The 19,128-nt window shown below is 46.6% G+C and overlaps 1 protein-coding gene across 1 annotated transcript; it reads left to right on the forward strand.

Annotated features, from left to right (window-relative positions):
* The first annotated feature begins 7,163 nt into the window (after window positions 1–7,163).
* On the forward strand, window positions 7,164–17,928 carry LOC144753005 (glycosyltransferase family 92 protein F49C12.5-like). Its single transcript, XM_078640812.1, has 2 exons — window positions 7,164–7,246; window positions 16,114–17,928. The coding sequence occupies exon 2, from the start codon at window positions 16,155–16,157 to the stop codon at window positions 17,445–17,447; it is 1,293 nt and encodes a 430-aa protein (XP_078496938.1). The 5' UTR covers window positions 7,164–7,246; window positions 16,114–16,154; the 3' UTR covers window positions 17,448–17,928.
* The last annotated feature ends 1,200 nt before the right edge of the window (window positions 17,929–19,128 follow it).

Here is a 19,128-nt window from a genome sequence, read left to right on the forward strand (position 1 = left end):
CCAATGATGGCTACTTCATGGATAGTGTAACAACTGGTAAAAATGCACATAGATAACATGAGAGTGAGTCACAGAGACATTATTCTTCTTGTAGGTCCGGAGCCACGCGTGATTTAAAGGACGCCAGCTTCCTGTTAATCACATGCAAGCTCTGGACCTACAAGCAGTGTAGTTACGAAAACACCCATTATCAAGGGGGTTACATGTGAACTCTTGAATGACTAGTCCCCATTTGTGGTACTTCTTCACTTTGGACTAATAGAAGAATACACTACATCAGCAATTTAATGTCTCTGTGACTTACTCTCACATTATCTATGTGCATTTTTACCAGTTGTTACAATATCCATGTGGTAATGTGGCACACCATAATGGCACCTGAGGGTCGAAGCTTTTACAGGTGCCAAACCATGATAAGGGCTTTCCTTTTAATGGCACTCCAACCCTGCTCTCTAGGGAAGAGTCACTTTTTGATATAGGCAACTGGTTGCTCCTGGCTCTCTTAAATTTTTTCTGACAACACTGCCCTAATCCAAGAAGTTCAGATTCTCAGAAGTATCTGTTTGGACAATGAACTCCTTCCCATAGTCTGGTGCCTTCAGGTCAGGTGCTGAGTATTTAGCCTCCTTGAGGGTGTCTAAGGCTGTTTGGCATCCTATGGTCCATATGACATTCTTAGGCTACTTTTTGGAAGTAGGTTCAGTGAGTGGGACTACAATGGCCCTATACCCCTACACAAACCTCCTCTGGTACCCAGTCAAGCCAAGGAATGCCTTCACTTGGGTCTGGGTTTTGGGAGCCTCCCAATCCAGAAGTTTAACTTGGCCTTCAGCTACAAGATGGCCCAAGCACACAACAGAACTCTGCATTATCTGGCACTTACTGGCTTTGATAGTTAGACCTGCCTGATGCGGGGCCTGTAAAACCTCTTCATGTGGACCAGGTGATCCTCCTATGTAGAATTAAAGACATCTGTATCATGTAGATATGCTACACTAAAGTTGTCTAGGACTGATAACTCTATTCACCATGCTTTGGAAAGTGGTAGGTACATTTTTCAGACCTAAGGGCATCACTTTAAATTGGAAGTGCCCTCTGGGGTTGAAAATGCTGACCTCTCTTTTAAGTCCAATCTGGCAGTACCCTGGTGTTAAATCAAAAGTACTGAAGAAAATAAGCTCATCTGCTCTTAGAATGACCTGTCTGTGCATCAGTTTTAGTGACTGGATTTTAACCTCTGTAATCCACATAGAACCTCACTGGGTTTCCACTTTTGAGTGAGGTTATGGGACAAGAACTAGTGGGCAAGCCCGGAGACTGTCAGAAGGTTCAATCACCTCCAGCTCTAGCATCTTGATGACCTCAGTCTTAATGTTAGCCTAGACTTGATCAGACAGTTTTTACATGTTATTCTTGACAGGGAGACTGTCACCAGTGTCCACATCATGGGTACACCATGTTTTTTGACCAGGGGCCAAAGAAAAGAGCTCAGCAAACTGACCTAGGACTTGCCTGCAGTAAGCTTGCTGTTGGTCAATCAGAGAGTTCTGATAAGACAACACCCTCTACTGTACCACCGTGTGGGTTGTTTGACAGTATGTCAGGGAGGGGTTCACTTTCCTCCTCTTGGCCTTCACTAGTGGCCATGAGTATGGTCATATCAGCTCCGGCATGGTGTGGCTTCAGACGATTTACATGGGGAACTCTGTGAGGATTCCTAGGGGTGCCTAAGTAAACCAAGTAGGTGACTTACCCTTTCTTCTCCAAAATGAGATGGGGCCCAGTCGACTTGTCCTGGAGGGCCCTGGGAGCTACAACCAGTGCTGACTTTTGGTCATGCCAGTGCTTGATAAGTTCCTGGCTGGCCTCTAAATATTTGTTTGCTCTCTTCATGTACTCAGCCATGCAGGAACACAGGCCTCATATATAGTCCCTTTTGTCCTGTTTGGGCTCCTTAAGAGGTTTTTCCCATACTTCCTTCACCAAACTTAAAGGACCCCTTACAGGATGGGCAAACAAAAGTTCACAAGGGCTGAATCCAACCCACTTTTGTAGACAGACAATAGGCCAAGGTAACAGAATATCCCATCTCCTGAGTTTTTCAGGGAGACCTATTACCATGCTTTTCATGGTTTTGTTGAACCTTTAACTAAACAATGTGTCTGAGGGTCATAGGGGGTGGTGAACTTGTAGCTCACACCACATTCATCCCACATTGCTTTTAGGTATGCAGACATGGAATTTGTAAGGAGAAAATTATTGTGCTTGAAAATAAATGATGTACGGCCAATTGCCTTCAATGTTATGTGAGTTGAATATACACTGTTAATAAAAGAATAAATACATTATTTTAAAAAGACATGGAATTTGTCCCTCTAATAGTGACCACCTCTGCAGGAAACCCTACCCTGGTGAAGGTACCAAGGAGGACCTTTGCCACTGCAGAGGTAGTGACAGTCCTGAGGGGAATTGCCTCTGGTTACCTAGTGGCATGGTCCACTACCACTACACCAAATCTGAACCCACATGCAGTTTGATGGTCAAGGGGACCAACATTGTAAATCCCTACCTTCTCAAAGGGAGTCCCAACCATTGAAAGTGGAGCTGAGGGAGCCTTTGGCTATGCCCCTGTCTTGCTACTGGCTTAACAGGTGACACAGGAGCGGCAACTTCACCTTTTCAGACATCTGCAGGTAATAGAAATGGGCAACCAAACTGTGACAGGTTTTGGTTTGCCCAAAATGTCAAGCTAGGGGGATGTCATGTGCTAAGGTCAGAATAAACTCTCTGTATACCTGGGGGACCACCGCTTTCTTTGCAGCCCTTGGTTTGGAGTCTCTGGCCTCAGTGTACAGAAGCTCATCTTCCCAGGGGATTCAATGGGTGCCTCTGCCATCTCCCTCTTCCTGCCGCCTTGCAGCTTGTTGCCCAAGGCCTCAAGAGTTGGGTATGTCTTTTGCCTGTGGCATAGGTCCTCTTTGGAGGATCCCTCTGCACTTAGTTGCTCTACCAGGTCAGGCCAGACTCCTTCTGCTGCAGTTCACTCGGGCACAGAGCATCACCATCAGGAGAACTCTTCCCCTGGTCTTGTGGCCTCTTTGAGGCTACCTTAGCAGTCCTTTTGCTTTTTCTTTTGCTCTGGGTGCTGTGGTCCACTATTTCAGGGTCCAAGCTCCCATGACTTCCCTGATGTGCTGTTTGTTCTCCTGTGGTAACACCCACCGACTAAGGGAGACCCATCAATTCTGCATAAGCCTTCCTTTCAACTTCTGTCCAAGTAGACATCTCAAGACTATTTCCCAACAGACACTCTACTAGGATGTTGGGACAAAACCACCTTCTTTGGGCCAGTAAACCCTCCCAACTCTAAGCCTACCAAGGTCATTGGATTGAGCTTAATCTCATTGTCAGCACTGTTCACATGGTGACTAACACCAAGTATCATTTGGTCTGGGGAAACCAATCTAACAGCCACCTTAGTGAATCTGGCACCTGTATCCCTCAGGGCCTCTACCTCTGTGCAATTGCGTTTAAGCCTTTGTCTATACTTCTCCAGGCTTGGAGGTAAGACAACCAGGGCTTCAATATCCACCCCACCCAGTGAAACACAAGTGGCCTCATTGTATTCTCTGGCCTCTCCAGAGTATAGTTCCACCCCCAATCTTATGTTAGCCAACCTATTGGATTGTCCACCGCTGCAGGACTTTTTATAGCACCCTGCCTCTCCTTTCTTGTCTCCTGACACAGCCCAGAAGCCTTTGCTGGGTCCCAATTCTTACCCTGATACCCTTTGCCCTTGGTCTGGGAGACCTTTCTGGGCTCACCACAATGAGGACAATTTTGGGGGCCTTTTGGGAGTTCTTTTTTCTCATTGGTATTGCTCACCTCCTTCCCCTGCTGGGAAGTCTGAGTGGCCTTCTTATGGTCATTGCGAAGATGGGTCTTTCTAGACACCCTGGATACCCATTTGTCAGCTAGCCTCCACTCCTCTGTGGGAGAAGACAATTGGGAATCCAAATGCTGATGCAAATTCTCTGTGGTACAAAATGTGCTCCTTCATAATCAAATTATAAAGCCGATCTAAATGTCGACCTCCAGCAATGAATGTGCCGCCTACTTAAGTAGCCCTTCAAACATATCTCATACCAGCCATTGCCGCCTGTATGTGCAGTTTTAAACTGCCATTTCGACCTGCCAAAATAAACCTTATGCCAGACCCAAGCCTTCCATTTTCATACATATGAGTCACCCGTAGAGTAGGCCCTGAACAGCCTAAAAGGCATGGTGCAGTATATTTAAAAAGTAGGACATTTTCGGTTTTATATGTCCTGGTAGCGAAAATTTCTTACATTCGTTTTTCACTGCACAATACCTACTTCTCCCATGAGATAGCATTTGAGTTACTTTATTACATTTAATAAGCTGTAATTTCCAAATGGGAGCAAGCACCCAGTTCATGTTTGGCATATTTGGAATTGTAATGAAAAATCCTCACTTATGGTAAAGTTGGATTTTAAATTGCAATTTTGAAAATGCCACATTTAGAAAGTTGGCATTTACCTACCTTAGCCGGTTAGTACCTGTAGCCTGTCCATGGGTCACATGACTAGGTGTAGCTGACAGTTTGGCTTTGTGTATTTCTCATAGACAGCCGCACACAATAGAGAGCTTAGGTGTGCCTGTATGAGCCATCACTAGCAGGGTAGGAGGATGGAGCTCGGCCCTACTCACACACTCAAATAGGCTATGTCGTCCACACAAAGGACTGCAAACCCTCTGTAGTTACTATGGAGCCAGGACCATGAAGGAGAGATGCCAGGGGATTTCAAAAGGAAATCTTTAGAAATTTCTCCTCCACTTCAAAATCACAACTCTGTATAAACATTTGACCTCAAACCACAACTCTTCAGTACACTTCTGAACCTGTGGATACTCTACCAGAAAGAATGCCTGTTTGCTGTTGAATGGGCAACCACTCTGCTGAACTGCTGCAATGAAGGACTGCTGCCCTGCTGGGCAGACCTACTATTTGCTTCCCTCTTGTCTGAATGAGAAGGACTGGATCTACATCCAGGGCTCCAAAGTGACTCCAAGGACTAGTTGATTGGGCTCCAGAGTAGAGCCTCAGGCTCCAACAACCTTGAACAAGCACCTGGACTCTGCCATCTTTGAGTCTACCCTGCCAACTCCACCCTGCCACCCCAGTCAACTCTACCCTGCCACCCCAGTCCCGGACCCTTGGAAGTCAGCCTAAGGTGCTCTGCCAGACTCTGTGGATCTAGCAGAACCAAATCTTCTCCTCTGCTGTGCAGGACAACCCCGAGCAGAACTGATGCTTCGCTGCTACTGCATGTTTTTGAATCACCACAAAGACCCGCATCACTCCTCGTCGCCTCAGCGGATCCACCGCTGTGGGATGCATTCCCAATGCAGACCCTCACATACCTTCTCACAGCACCCTCAATGACGACACCAGACTCTGCATCGTAGCCTCGCAGCGCTTGGAACTGAGGCATCGCCCTGACGGCATGCCGCATCCTCAATGCAGAAATTTACATCCCAAGTCCTTATCGACGGGATCCTTAAAGATTATTTTGGACCTGCACCATAGCCTGGCCGCATCTCAGAACTGATGCATCACTTCAGCTGCGAAACGTATCTTAGACGTGGATCTTTGCAATGCTCCTTAATCCAGGATTTAAGGTACTTTGTTGAGCGGTCCTAAATGGGTCCCTGTAGCCGGCCTGCACTCCATTACGGTCTGCCTGAGCTTGTGACTTTGAACTGGTCCAGCACGACCAGATAGCCACAATTGGCGCTTTGTAGTTTTAGGTGGTATTTTTCCTAAAATCCTTAAAATTGAATTTATCTGGTTCTACTACCTGGGCTTTTGTCATTTAGGTCCTGTTTTGTTTATTAAAAATTACTCTATTTTTCTAAGTCTTTTGTGGGATCCTTTTGTGATGTGTTTTCACTTTGTTCCTGTTTTAAGTGATGCCCAAATACTTTACATATTGCCTCTTAGTGACTGCTCTGTGCCAAGCTAACTGAGGACGAGCACAGGCTAATTTAGGGTTTGCTTGTGACTTAATCTTGAACCGAATTGTGATTGCTGCTTCAGAGGGTTTTACTCCCCTCAACCAGTAACCCAATTTCTTACTCCCGTATTCAAAGTTGTAACGGTCTCTGCAACTTTCTCCTCTGAGACGTCTAAGTTCAATTCCTCCCCATCATTCGGGAGGAGAGTAGAGATACGGAGGCCCGCCATGAATGCATGTTTTCGCTTGGTATCCACTGGACTTTCCCTGGTATTGAGCAATGATTAGAAGATAGAAAATGTTCACGTAATATCCAACAAATGAGTCTAGGATTATCAATGAGCTCCCCCCTGCTTTAGTTGCATCGTCGGTAGTCCCACGCCCTTTTCACTGTGTTCATAGGAGGTCTACCTGATGCTGGAGAGTGTCTTTTCCACTTCCAGTGTGATAACTTCATTGAGTTCAAGTTTCTTTGCCAAGAGCATCCTCAGAAGTTTAGGGTTAGGATGTCCTAGAAATCCTCCTGGAGGGACTTCACTTTAGTTTCCAACACCTTTATCCTCATGGCAGCCATGACCTGTGCAATACCGGCTTCTCTCATCAGCATCTTGTGTAAGTAAGCCCTCCCTGCCACCTATAGGACCTGTTTGGAATCCGTCGTAGGGAGTATTGAGTACCAGGTAGTCATCAAAAAGGGCATTCAATTTGGTCTTCTTCTCCTGTGACTTGAGTTTTTACATGTCTGTCACCATGTGTGAGATGTGGGATTTGGGCAAAGTCAGATGCAAGTACCGGGTAAGAGTGATAAGAACCTGGTCAGAGACTGCCCTTACGCCAATGGTGCATGTTCGTGTTATAGATATAGCCATGGTGTTAGTCAGAAGAAGTTCAACCGAGACTCTGAAACATAGGCGGGAGAGAGGCATGTATATTTCCCAGTCCGTAGGATGTAGCAGACACCATATATCATTTGAGGAGTGGTCGTCCATCAGATCTTGAAGCACAGTCCGGTCACCATCACATCTCACATTTGGTCTTCTCAATTTGTACAGGAAAGGATACAGAATTAAGTTCCAAACACACCCAATTACCAGTTTATGAGAGCCGAACTCCATTAGCAGTCTATGAAGTTTTTGCAGCCAAGACGAGCAGATGAGGACTGGGAGGTGGTGCAATCTGCCTGTTCAAGTTCCAGAGGGAGTGAAAAGGTGAGGACCAGGAGTTCTGTGAGAAATGTCTGGAGGAATGTTGGGACATCGTGAGTGTTTTCAAACTCAGCGACTCCAAAAATACAGGAATTATTCCTGCGGCAGTGGTCTTCAAGGTCCATCAATTGCTTCTGTGTGTTCAAAGTTCCACACATCAGTGACCGTCCTGAGCTCCTCAGAAGCGGTCGCTCCTCACCTTGCTCCCTGCTCTGACCTGGAATCTGGTATCGTAGCGCTATACTGCCAGATTGCTCTTTGCTTGTGAAAACAATAGCGCATAGCTCGCATTACTTCTGCTTTTATTTGTGCCTGATTACTGTTTAAATTTATTGTAGCGCTATATTGCTGATTAAATTTATCATAGCGCTATACTGCCAAAGTGCGCATTAATTATTAATCAATTGCGCTTTGCTGCCTTTGCCTGCTTAATCGATTTGTGCCTGATTGTGCTGGTGCCATTGCCCATTTCCTAGCCATTATTCAGGTTGTGCCCCAATCTCGTCGTGTTAGGCTTTTGGCTTGCTGCCATCTTGTTGTTTGTTGTTGTGCCTCCCAGCCCAGCTCTCCACCCCGCTCCCGCCTCCCAGCTGCTCCTCCCTCCCACTGAAAGTTAGGCTCCACCGTCCTGTTCAAGCGCTGTGACCATCCTGAGCTCCTCAGAAGCGGTCGCTACTCACGCTGCTCCCTGCTCTGACCTGGAATCTGGTATCGTAGCGCTATACTGCCAGATTGCTCTTTGCTTGTGAAATCAATAGAGCATAGCTCGCATTACTTCTGCTTTTATTTGTGCCTGATTGCTGTTTAAATTTATCGTAGCGCTATATTGCTGATTAAATTTATCATAGCGCTATACTGCCAAAGTGCGCATTAATTATTAATCATTTGCACTTTGCTGCCTTTGCCTGCTTAATCGATTTGTGCCTGATTGTGCTGGTGCCATTGCCCATTTCCTAGTCATTATTCAGGTTGTGCCCCAATCTCATTGTGTTAGGCTTTTGGCTTGCTGCCATTTTGTTGTTTGTTGTTGTGCCTCCCAGCCCAGCTCTCCACCCCGCTCCCGCCTCCCAGCTGCTCCTCCCTCGCCCCTCCCCCTCCACTATCCACTTATGACAGATGCTTTTGCGCGCAGCGTTCACGCGCAGCGGACGCGCCCCATGCGCGCCGAAGGTGCGCCAAAGGTAAGCCCGTCTACGCCCGTCCGCGCCTGGACCGCGCCCAGCACCAGACACCCTGGCCGCCGCAAGACCCACTCCGCCCACCTAACATACGACGCAGCTACCCTCTCAGCACTTAACCCCGGCCTACCCCCAACCTGCTACCAAGCCGCCCCAGGTCACACCCATGGACCCTTCACCTGCCGCTCCTGCAAGTTCGACTGCATCAGGACCCACACCAAATCCACTAACTCCAATCAGAGCTCCGACACTAAACACCTGAAATGCATCCTGCTCAACACCCGTTCGGTCCACAGACACGCCATTGACCTTTGGAACCTACTCGACACTACATCGCCGGATGTCACCTTCCTTACGGAAACCTGGATGAACACCTCATCAGCTCCCGACATCACCATAGCCATCCCGGACGGCTACAAGATCATCCGAAAGGACCGCACCAACCAAACAGGAGGAGGCATCGCCATCATTCATAAGAACACCATCCGCATCACGACCAGTTCCGACGATAACCTCGCAGCCGCCGAACACCTTCACTTCCAGATACACACCGACCCCAAGACCACCCTCAGAGGCACCCTCATCTACAGAAACACCAGGACCCCGCACACAATTCCGTGAAGACATCACTGACTTCATCAGCCCACACGCCCTCCCCTCCGAGGACTACATTCTACTGGGAGACCTCAACTTCCACCTGGAAAAGAACAACGACAGCAACACCACCACCCTTCTGGACAACCTCGCCAATCTCGGACTCAAACAACTTGTGGATACCCCCACCCACAATGCCGGGCACACGCTCGACCCAATCTTCACCTCCAGCAAGCACATCTCCTTCAATCACACCACAGCTCTCCATTGGACAGACCACAGCTGCGTTCACTTCAACTACAAAAAGACTACGACCCACAACCACCCACAACCAATCCCCCGCAGAAACTGGAACAAAATTACCACCGACCAGCTCTTCGCATCACTTCACCAAAACCCTCCTGCCAAATCATCAGACCCAAACCAAACAGCCACCAACCTCACACAATGGATCACCCACAGCGCTGACGAATTAGCACCCTTTAAAAAACATCAAATCAAGCAAAACAGCAAAAAAGCCCCCTGGTTCAACGATGACATTAAGAAATCCAAAAAGCTCTGTCGCACCCTCGAGAAAGCCTGGAGAAAAAACCCTACCACTGAAAACCTGACCACCTTCAAGAACGCCACCCGCAAACACCACCAACTGATCCGATCCACCAAGAAATCAGCATTCAAGGATCGACTGGACAACAACGCCCACAACAGCAAGGAACTATTCAACATCGTCAAAGAATTTACCAACCCCACCGCCGGCACCAACGACATCACTCCCTCCCAAGACCTCTGCGACTCCCTAGCCTCATTCTTCCACAACAAAATCGCCGACATACATAACAGCTTTGAAAACCAGTCCACTCCACCCACCTCCGAACCAAAACCCCCCTCCAACAACCTCTGCACCTGGAACACAAGCACCACTGAAGACACCATCCGCCTGATGAACTCCATCCACTCAGGATCGCCAACCGACCCATGTCCCCACCACATTTTCAACAAAGCAGACTCCATTATCGCACCCCATCTCCGAGACGTCATCAACTGCTCCCTCAACTCCGCTACTTTCCCGGAAAGCTGGAAACATGCCGAACTCAGTGCCCTTCTGAAGAAACCCACAGCAGACCCCACTGAACTTAAGAACTACCGCCCCATCTCGCTCCTCCCATTCCCGGCCAAAGTCATTGAGAAAGCCGTCAACAGTCAGCTCGCCGCCTTCATCGAATCCAACAAATCCCTCGACCCCTCACAGTCCGGCTTCCGAGCCAAACACAGCACCGAGACCGCCCTCATCGCAGCAACAGATGACATTCGAACATTACTGGACAACGGAGAAACAGTTGCCCTCATCCTACTTGACCTCTCCGCAGCCTTCGACACAGTCTGTCATAGCACCCTCATACAACGCCTCAGCAACGTTGGAATACAAGGAAAAGCATTGGACTGGATCACCTCATTCCTCGCCGGAAGAACCCAGAGAGTCCGCCTCCCCCCTTTCAGATCAGAGGCCACCGAAGTCATCTGCGGTGTACCACAAGGATCATCACTCAGTCCTACCCTCTTCAACGTATACATGAGTCCCCTCGCATCCATCGCGCGCCAACACAACCTCAACATCATCTCCTACGCCGACGACACCCAGCTGATCCTCTCCCTCACTAAAGACCCAAACACCGCCAAAACCAACTTACACGAAGGAATGAAAGATGTAGCCGAGTGGATGAAAAACAGCCGTTTAAAACTGAACTCGGACAAAACGGAAGTCCTCATCTTAGGCTCATCCCCCTCTGCTTGGGACGACTCATGGTGGCCACCGGCCCTGGGAACCGCACCCATACCAACGGACCACGCACGTAACCTAGGCTTCATCCTGGACTCCTCCCTCTCGATGACCAGACAAGTCAACGCCGTATCTTCATCATGCTTCAACATTCTACGCATGCTCAAAAAAATCTTCTGTTGGATCCCCACCGAAACAAGAAAAACGGTCACCCACGCACTGGTCACAAGTAGACTGGATTACGGAAACACCCTCTACGCCGGAATCACAGCCAAAGTACAGAAAAAACTCCAACACATCCAAAACGCCTCAGCCAGACTCATACTGGACATCCCCCGCCAAGCTCACATTTCCGGCCACCTGAAAGACCTCCACTGGCTCCCCGTCAACAAGAGAATAACGTTCCGTCTCCTCACCCACGCACACAAAGCCCTCTACGACCTAGGACCCGAATGCCTCAACACGCGCCTGTCCTTTTACACCCCCACCCGCCAACTACGATCGTCCAATCAAGCCCTCGCCGCAATTCCGCGCATCCATAGATCCACCATGGGGGGAAGATCCTTCTCCTACTTAGCGGCCAAAACCTGGAATTCCCCCCCCACCTCCGACTCACACAGAACCACCTCTCCTTCAGAAAGCAACTAAAAACTTGGATATTCGATAAGTAAAGTACCCCCCCTCCCTCAAGCGCCTTGAGACCCTCTGGGTGAGTAGCGCGCTATACAAATTTTTGAACTTGAACTTGAACACTCTATGTCATGGTTTCAGTCACTCACATTTCAAGGCCATCGATTTTATGAACCGTTTGCGCTTGGGGCCATTTAGGGTCCGTGAATTGGGTGGATATGCCTTGGGCCCTACAGAGATTCAGGTGCACAGAAGGGGGTGGGGTAGAGGCAGAATATCACATGGACACACTCGTGAGGCGGTTTACTGGTAAGAGACACCTGACAGCATCAGCACCTCTCTAGCCTGCCCAACCCAAGATGGCAGTGCCCCTGAATAACACTCCCGGCCCGGGAGGTGGACTTCCAGATATGGCCCTATGGCAGCACCAGCACCTCCTGGGTTACCAGTAGTGGTCCATCAAGAGGGTAAGACAGGATCTTGTATATGTCGTAGTACCGGCTGAAGGGTTGTAGAAGCTGGTGTCAGCGAGGACACAGTGCTGTACAGGCTGGCGAGAGCCTACACGTGTCACTGGCGGAACAGCACGCTCCTTGAACACTCCTCACTGTTATCCTGCCACACAGGGCAACAGTCTGGGGACAGATCAGGGTCTTCTGGACAGAGGGGTACCCTGGGCAGGGAAGGAAAACCCCCTTGGGTCATGGAAAAGGCCATAGAGAGCCCCAGGCTTGGGTGTTTCACAAGGAAGTCACCATATTCGTTCACATTGGAGCTCTGCCCCCTTTCAAATTTTTCTTACTACATTTTCAATAAATACATCTCACTCCTGTAACTTGTTGTGTTTCTCTCCACATCATTGTCTCTTGAGTTATTTTCTTTCTGTACAAGAAGCACCTCACAAATCTCATCATCCATAGAATCAAGAATTCATCAGTATGGCAGTAATACTCAACTGTACCTAAAGGTCTACAAAAAAGGCCTTATCAGAAAACGCCTATCACTGACAAATGGATTTCAAATTCCTTACTGAAGGTGTACCCTACCAAACTGAATCAATCCTCCCTGCAAATGACCACAAAGAAGTCAATGTCCAAGAGTGACTCAAACGCATGTATCTGGACAGATTCTCCCCTTGACGAAGCACCAAAGCAAAATGCCTCACCTTCATTATTGACTCTGACCCATTCTTCAAAACTCACATTGCATAGAAAAAACAATCGGCATGGGACCAACTCTGTCCTGTGCACAACCACCAAACACAACTTCATCTTTTCAAGTATGGATGTGGCAATACCCTCTGCACAGGAGACCCAGATTTGACTCTAAGATTAAAGAAAATGATCCTCTTAATAATGTGTGGAATGACAAGGGAACACACAAGCCTACCATGAGTGCTCACCCTTAAAGGTCACTTCATGTCTAGTACACATACAAAGAAGTAAAATATTTTCCCCTCTGTTCCATACGGAGTAGGAACATTGAATATTGAACAGATCTTCTGTGTTTGTGGGCCAGAATACCTGTTGACAGAGCATTTCATCATACTGATGTTTGTTTTTATTTAATTACTTAGACTATAATGCCAGAAAACTATCTTCAAAGTACATACAACCAGCTATTATCGCCAATCGGGACTTAGCCAGAACATCCACCTCCCATTGGATATAATTGGTAAGAACTGTTCTGAGCAGGCGTTCGTTTTTGGCGATATTCGCGCTTCGCGCATTTTTATATCGCTACGCCTGGCTTGCTAATAGGCGATAGCGATATTAGCGACTGCTTTCAGTCGCTAACAGGTTGGGTACACCCACTTTGCATGACATTAGCGATAAATGTCGCTGACATGCAAAGCGGGCCCCAAAGCACTCGCTATCGCCTATAAACTGTCGCTAACTGCTGTTAGCGACAGCTTGCTAGTAGGGCAATGAAATTATCGCCGCTTAGCGGCCGAAAATGACCGCTAAAGCGGCGGAAATTTCATTTCGCCCTCCTTGATAATATACCCCTCAATTTCCTGATCAAACTCATCAGGCTGTGTCCTCCTAGGTGGGTTTCCTCTCAACTCATCCCCTAGGCTGCCTGCCTCAATTTTGCTCCACCTTCGTACTACCCTCCATTCCGGGGGTGGTTGCATCGGCCGCCTAGCCAAAGGGACCAAGAATCTGATCAGATAGTGGTCCGACCAGCTGCAGGGCCTGATGTCTGTCAGACTGGCCGGTGGCTGAGTGGTCCAAATTATACCACTCATTTGTCATTTGGCAATTTGTGGCCCACGAAGGATGGTGGTGTAGGGCACCCTTAATGTGGCTCAAAAAGACAAGAATGAGAGATTTATTCAGCTTCCAAAGGTGCAATCTTGTCATTGAAGCGGAATGAATCACTTGTGTCAACAATCCAGAGTCTCAAGCAGATTGTTTTGGAGACCCTCAACCACACATTCGCAGTAGGATGGATAGTATTATCATTGAGGCATTATCTCTTGAGGGTTTGTTCTCCAAATGATTAACCATCCTCAACCAGGAGGGAGACTGTCTGGGAAGTAGCAGTCATTAAAAGTGATTTAAAAATATCTCTTATTCTGTGAGAGGGAGGAGTTCATTAGTCAGGAAAGGGACACGACTAAAAGAAATGGGGGTGCCTCCTCAGGACCCTTGGATGGCATCGGAGTGCACTCCTCTATGAACAAAGGGGAATTCTGAAGTTTTGGGCTCTCCATGACTGTGAATCAGCCGGCGTGCACCAAGACTCTGCCGCCTGTAGTGTCCGCCAAATTGAAACTCTAGTGAACTGACTCTGAGCGCTACAGTGACCACCAGTGACAACTTGCAACATGAGATCTGCACTTTCCTCTACAGCTTTGACAGCCTGTGTAACCTCTAACTGAAGCTCCACCAACAACCGTCTGCAACGCTTGACTGGATCTCCATGTAACCATTACAACCATCTGTGATGCCAGGCCTGCTTTTCGCGTTGCAGCAGTAGTCATCTGCAACACTCTCCCTGCACCACAAGGCATCCTCCACTACGAACTGGGCTCTTTGCATTGGACTTTGAGATGGTAACGTTTTCAGTGGGACTAACCTAGTCCCTGTGTCTGGCTCGCTCGCCATCATGATCAGCCTGAACTTATGATTGTCCCTTGGTCTAGCACCTCCAAATGACCATGAGTGGCCCTTTGTGCGTTTAGATGCTAAACGTACCTAAAACATTAAAACTGAACTGGTTCTACTGATTGGATTTTTGTCATTGAGGTAACATTTTATTTGTTGAAGCCTCAACAGCGCTGGCGCTGTCTGCTAGACCCTGTGTATCTCTTCAGTGGGCTTTTGTCACACAGACCAATTGCCATAGGTTTTTTCTTGTACCATTCCGACATGATGACTTTCTATTGGTCCATTCCTCTGAGTTGTCCCTCCTTTGGGTGCTTGTACCAGCTGAGGCTATTTCACAAAGTGATTGCTTTTGATGGCCATCAGCAGCTTCTTCCTGCACTGAGAAGTTCTGCGGGGATGTATGACGTTACAACGCATGCTTTTACCACGCATGCTGTTACAACGCAAGTATTACAACACAAACCTTTACAACGCATTACACTTGGGGGTGCTGGATAGTGAATAGTTTAATTTACTATTCCAACTCCAGTCCCCGTCGACACTAGGGAAGGTGTTGGATAGTAAATTAAAACTATTCCCTATCCTAGAGCGCCCCCCTAGTGTAATGCGTTGTAAAGGTTTTCGTTGTAATACTTGCGTTGTAACAGCACTGCGTGGTAAAAGTTTCGTTGTAAAGGATGTTTCCCGGTCAGCGGCAATACTCCAGAGCCCACAAAGTACATACATCAGATCATCCTGCAGCGCTGTAGACTCGACCTGAAAAGGATACAGGGGGTCAAATTCAGGGCATTGTGTTCGCTGTCCTGCCTCTGCATGATACAAAAATCAAGGACCTTATCCCAGAATCTCCTTTCCACCATGATGTAATCAATTAGGGAGGATTGGCCTGTTCTGTTAAAAGTGTGCTGACTTGGCTGGTCGGATGCAGTTCTTCCATTACATGCCCTGAGTGAAAGAGCTAGGGTATGTGAGTTGAGCTGCATTACCAGTGGTGACCATACTTTGGTAGGGGTAGTCAGGGGATCGGGTATAGACCAGTAAAGGTCTTCTTCAGCAGAAACTGAATGATTCAGGTTGATGAGGGGTTTGAAATGGCAATTAAAATCACCCCCTACAATCAACCATATCTCTGGGTCCAGGTTTAGGAATAAAATGTCCCAGGTGGTCGATTGTGACTGATTCTTGGCTGTTAATATATTTCTACTTATGCTTTTAGTAAAGTTGTACTTATTTGTGCAATTGTTTGGTTTAATTTATTCTGCAATTAAAGTTGCTTGAAATAAAGCCCCTAAAAAACAGTGCCCGATAACCATTATCCCAAGGCAAGTTGATGGGGTGAATTGGTTTTAACCTGTCTGTTTTTTTCTGCCAAGGATTGTCATGTTGGTTCAAACCTGTGCTTGGCAGAGATACTAATTATTGACCGAGTTGTGTTTACATAACGCTTGCATCATCATCCACAATACAGTGATTAGAAGCGGTAAATCAAGAATGAATTAGTTTACCTGTTTTACCTTTCATTGAACAATACTTTTAACTGTGCTATTAAACCATATACCTTTATTTTGATTCCAGGTACATGGAGGCTGCTGCACAAAAAAATACGCTATTTGGAAATGTCTTTGTTAAGAAAATGGCGGGTGTGCTGTTTACTGGCAGCCATATTTCAAACTTCTGTGATACACTATGTGCTAGAAAACCTTTCCATTGTTCCAAAAAACACAGTACAAGAACATACCAATCAAGGTATTACACCCCTGAGTGACAACCGAACCTTCATAATCGGAGCCTATTACGATAAACGAGAAAATTACTCTGCACGGGTGGTCGCCATTGTTCATCGGCAGGAAGTGAAAGAACTCTACTGTTGGTCCAACTGCAGTAACATTAAGGGCTATATGGCTGTAAAGAAGGCGGTTATCGATTTTCTTGCCCATGATTTTGGATTCCCCTATGTCATAGCACATCTGCTTTGCCCACAAATCATCCACTGCAACCCAAAATATGTGTCAATTCACTGGTCCAACAAAGGAGACATTGCCAAGCTCCCTGTATTTGAGATAAGAAACCGCGGGCCAAATACAATAACTTCAAACTTGACGGTCTGTATTTCCACTATGTTTGGAAATTCGACCAATGTTTTACAAATCATTCAAGCCATAGAGATGTACAAACTGCTTGGTGCCCAGAAAGTGATGATCTATAAACATAGCTGCAGCTTGCTGGTAGAGAGAGTCTTACAGCATTACATCTCTGAAGGTACTGTTGAGGTGATACCTTGGCCAATTGACTTGTATCTTGATGTCTCTACAAACTGGCATTTTTCAATGGATCCTTACCCAAGAGATTTGGGCTATTATGGACAATTGGCAACCCTTAATGACTGCGTCTACAGAAATATGTACAGCAGCAAGTATGTGGTAATCAATGACTTGGATGAAATTATTATCCCCAAAAAGCACCCCAATTGGGCAGATATGATGGATTATCTCAATAAGCAATATCCAAATACTGGTATATTTTTATTTGAAAACCACATCTTCCCCAACAATGTGGTAGACCCAACTTTGAATGTATCAGCATGGAGTGCAATACCTGGAGTTAACCTCTTGCAGCATGTTTACAGGGAGCCCAGGACCCCTGATAGCGAGAAAATGATCGTCAACCCCAGGGAAGTGATACAGATTTCGGTTCACACTGTTTTAAAAGCCTACGGAGGTTGGCGGAGGGTCCCTGGAGAAGTTGCAATTCTCCATCACTGCAGAGAAGCCAAGCAACCAAAGTTACCAAAAGAATCCTTAATTAGGGACACAACACTCTGGAGGTACAGTATGTCCCTAATCAGAAGGACTGAAGAGCTGAAAAACGATCATTCCCTGTTTGGAAACTTTCTATCACAAGCACCTTGACAGTGGTCCACCAACACCAGTAACTCTAGCTCAAACAACTGCTCATCAACCTGTACAGTGGGTCTCTCGAAAGGAGGAGAAAACGTTGTTTAAGGCATGCAAACATCCTTGTGTACGGATAAAGTGGCAGCACAAACAGGAAATGAAAAACAATGTAGTGACAAACGAATATACAAACCAATTTTTTCACAGATTTACACACATTATGCACCTTTCAGGTGTGACCTGTGATGATAAACAAAATAGCAAGACTTGTTTGATTCTCCAGGGTCTGAATTTAAAAACTATTTATGAAACCCATTAGATATATTATACCTGGTACTTCTTCTCAAGTCTTCTCACTGAGTTAACTTTAATCATGAGGATCACATTGCTTAACTTCCCCTTTCCTGGTATGATATGCTATCAGAAAATTGTAAACTCGGACAACGATGTGTATATATCATGATATTACCAAATGGCAGCCTTTAATGGAATGCAAGCGGGGGACAACCTTTACAACAAAGGTTTTACAACGCGGTACTGTTACCACACAACTTTTACAACGCAAGTCGTTACAACGACTTGCGCTGGGGGGCGCTCTAGGATAGTAAATAGTTTAATTTACTATCCAACTCCTTCCCTACTATCCACGGGGAATGGAGTTGGAATAGTAAATTAAAATATTTACTATCCTGCGCCCCCCAACGCAAGTCGTTGTAACGACTTGCGTTGTAAAAATTACGTAGTAACGGCACGCGTTGTAAAAGTACACGTTGTAACGTCGTACATCCATGCAAGCAGCTCACGCTTTCGATTGTAATGCCAATTTCAGGCATATTTTCAAGACAAATTCCTCATTAATGTGATAATTTGTCTATGAATGGGGACAGTGTCTTGACTTCAGCTAGTAAACGAACACAAGGGATACTCAAAGTGCCAGTAAGGAACCAAGACTATTTAACTATCAAGCATCATTGGTTCACTGTTGACTTATTTACTAGAACAATATTAAATACGGTGGATAATAATAATCCTGTATTTTGTAAAGCGCACAGCTACCCGTAGGTTTCCCGGCGCTGGAGGCCGTCGGGAAGATTAAGCAAGCTATTGCCCAGAGTCACATGGTGCTGGGCAGATCCCTGTCGCCGGTGATCGAACCGTGATCCCCAGCGCCTGGCGTCAGTCACCCTGTCCGCTGCGCCACACCTCTCCCACTCGCCCTGGCCGCTGCTCCACACCTCTGCCTGACTTATCAACAAATTAGATAATCAAAGATAGAAAACTTGTATCTTTCCCACGTAGATTGAATCTACTGCCGTCAGCACTTGAAAACAAGCATTTGCAATGCCATAGGTTTTGCATTTACGCGAGTTTGAGCTATTGACATTGCAAATGATGCATTTTATTTTGGTTCTCGTTTTTTAAAACATAAATAAAAGGCATTCTCAATTACAATGCCAATAGCTTAATCTCGCGTAAATGCGATATCTATTGAATTGCAAATGCTTTTTTTCATAGCTCAAACCTGTTACCTGTTACCAAGAGCATTAGGGCACTTTACAACACAACTAGGCTGTTACACGTTTGTAATTCCCAAAAACACTCACCAGCAGGTTTAAAAATCTGCTTAATATCCTTACCCAGAAAACAAAGAAAAGTTTATTAAATGGAGTACTTCGAGTCCGGACAAAGCGGCCTG

This window comes from Lissotriton helveticus, chromosome 5_1, assembly GCF_964261635.1.
Source record: "Lissotriton helveticus chromosome 5_1, aLisHel1.1, whole genome shotgun sequence".
NCBI lineage: Eukaryota > Metazoa > Chordata > Amphibia > Caudata > Salamandridae > Lissotriton > Lissotriton helveticus.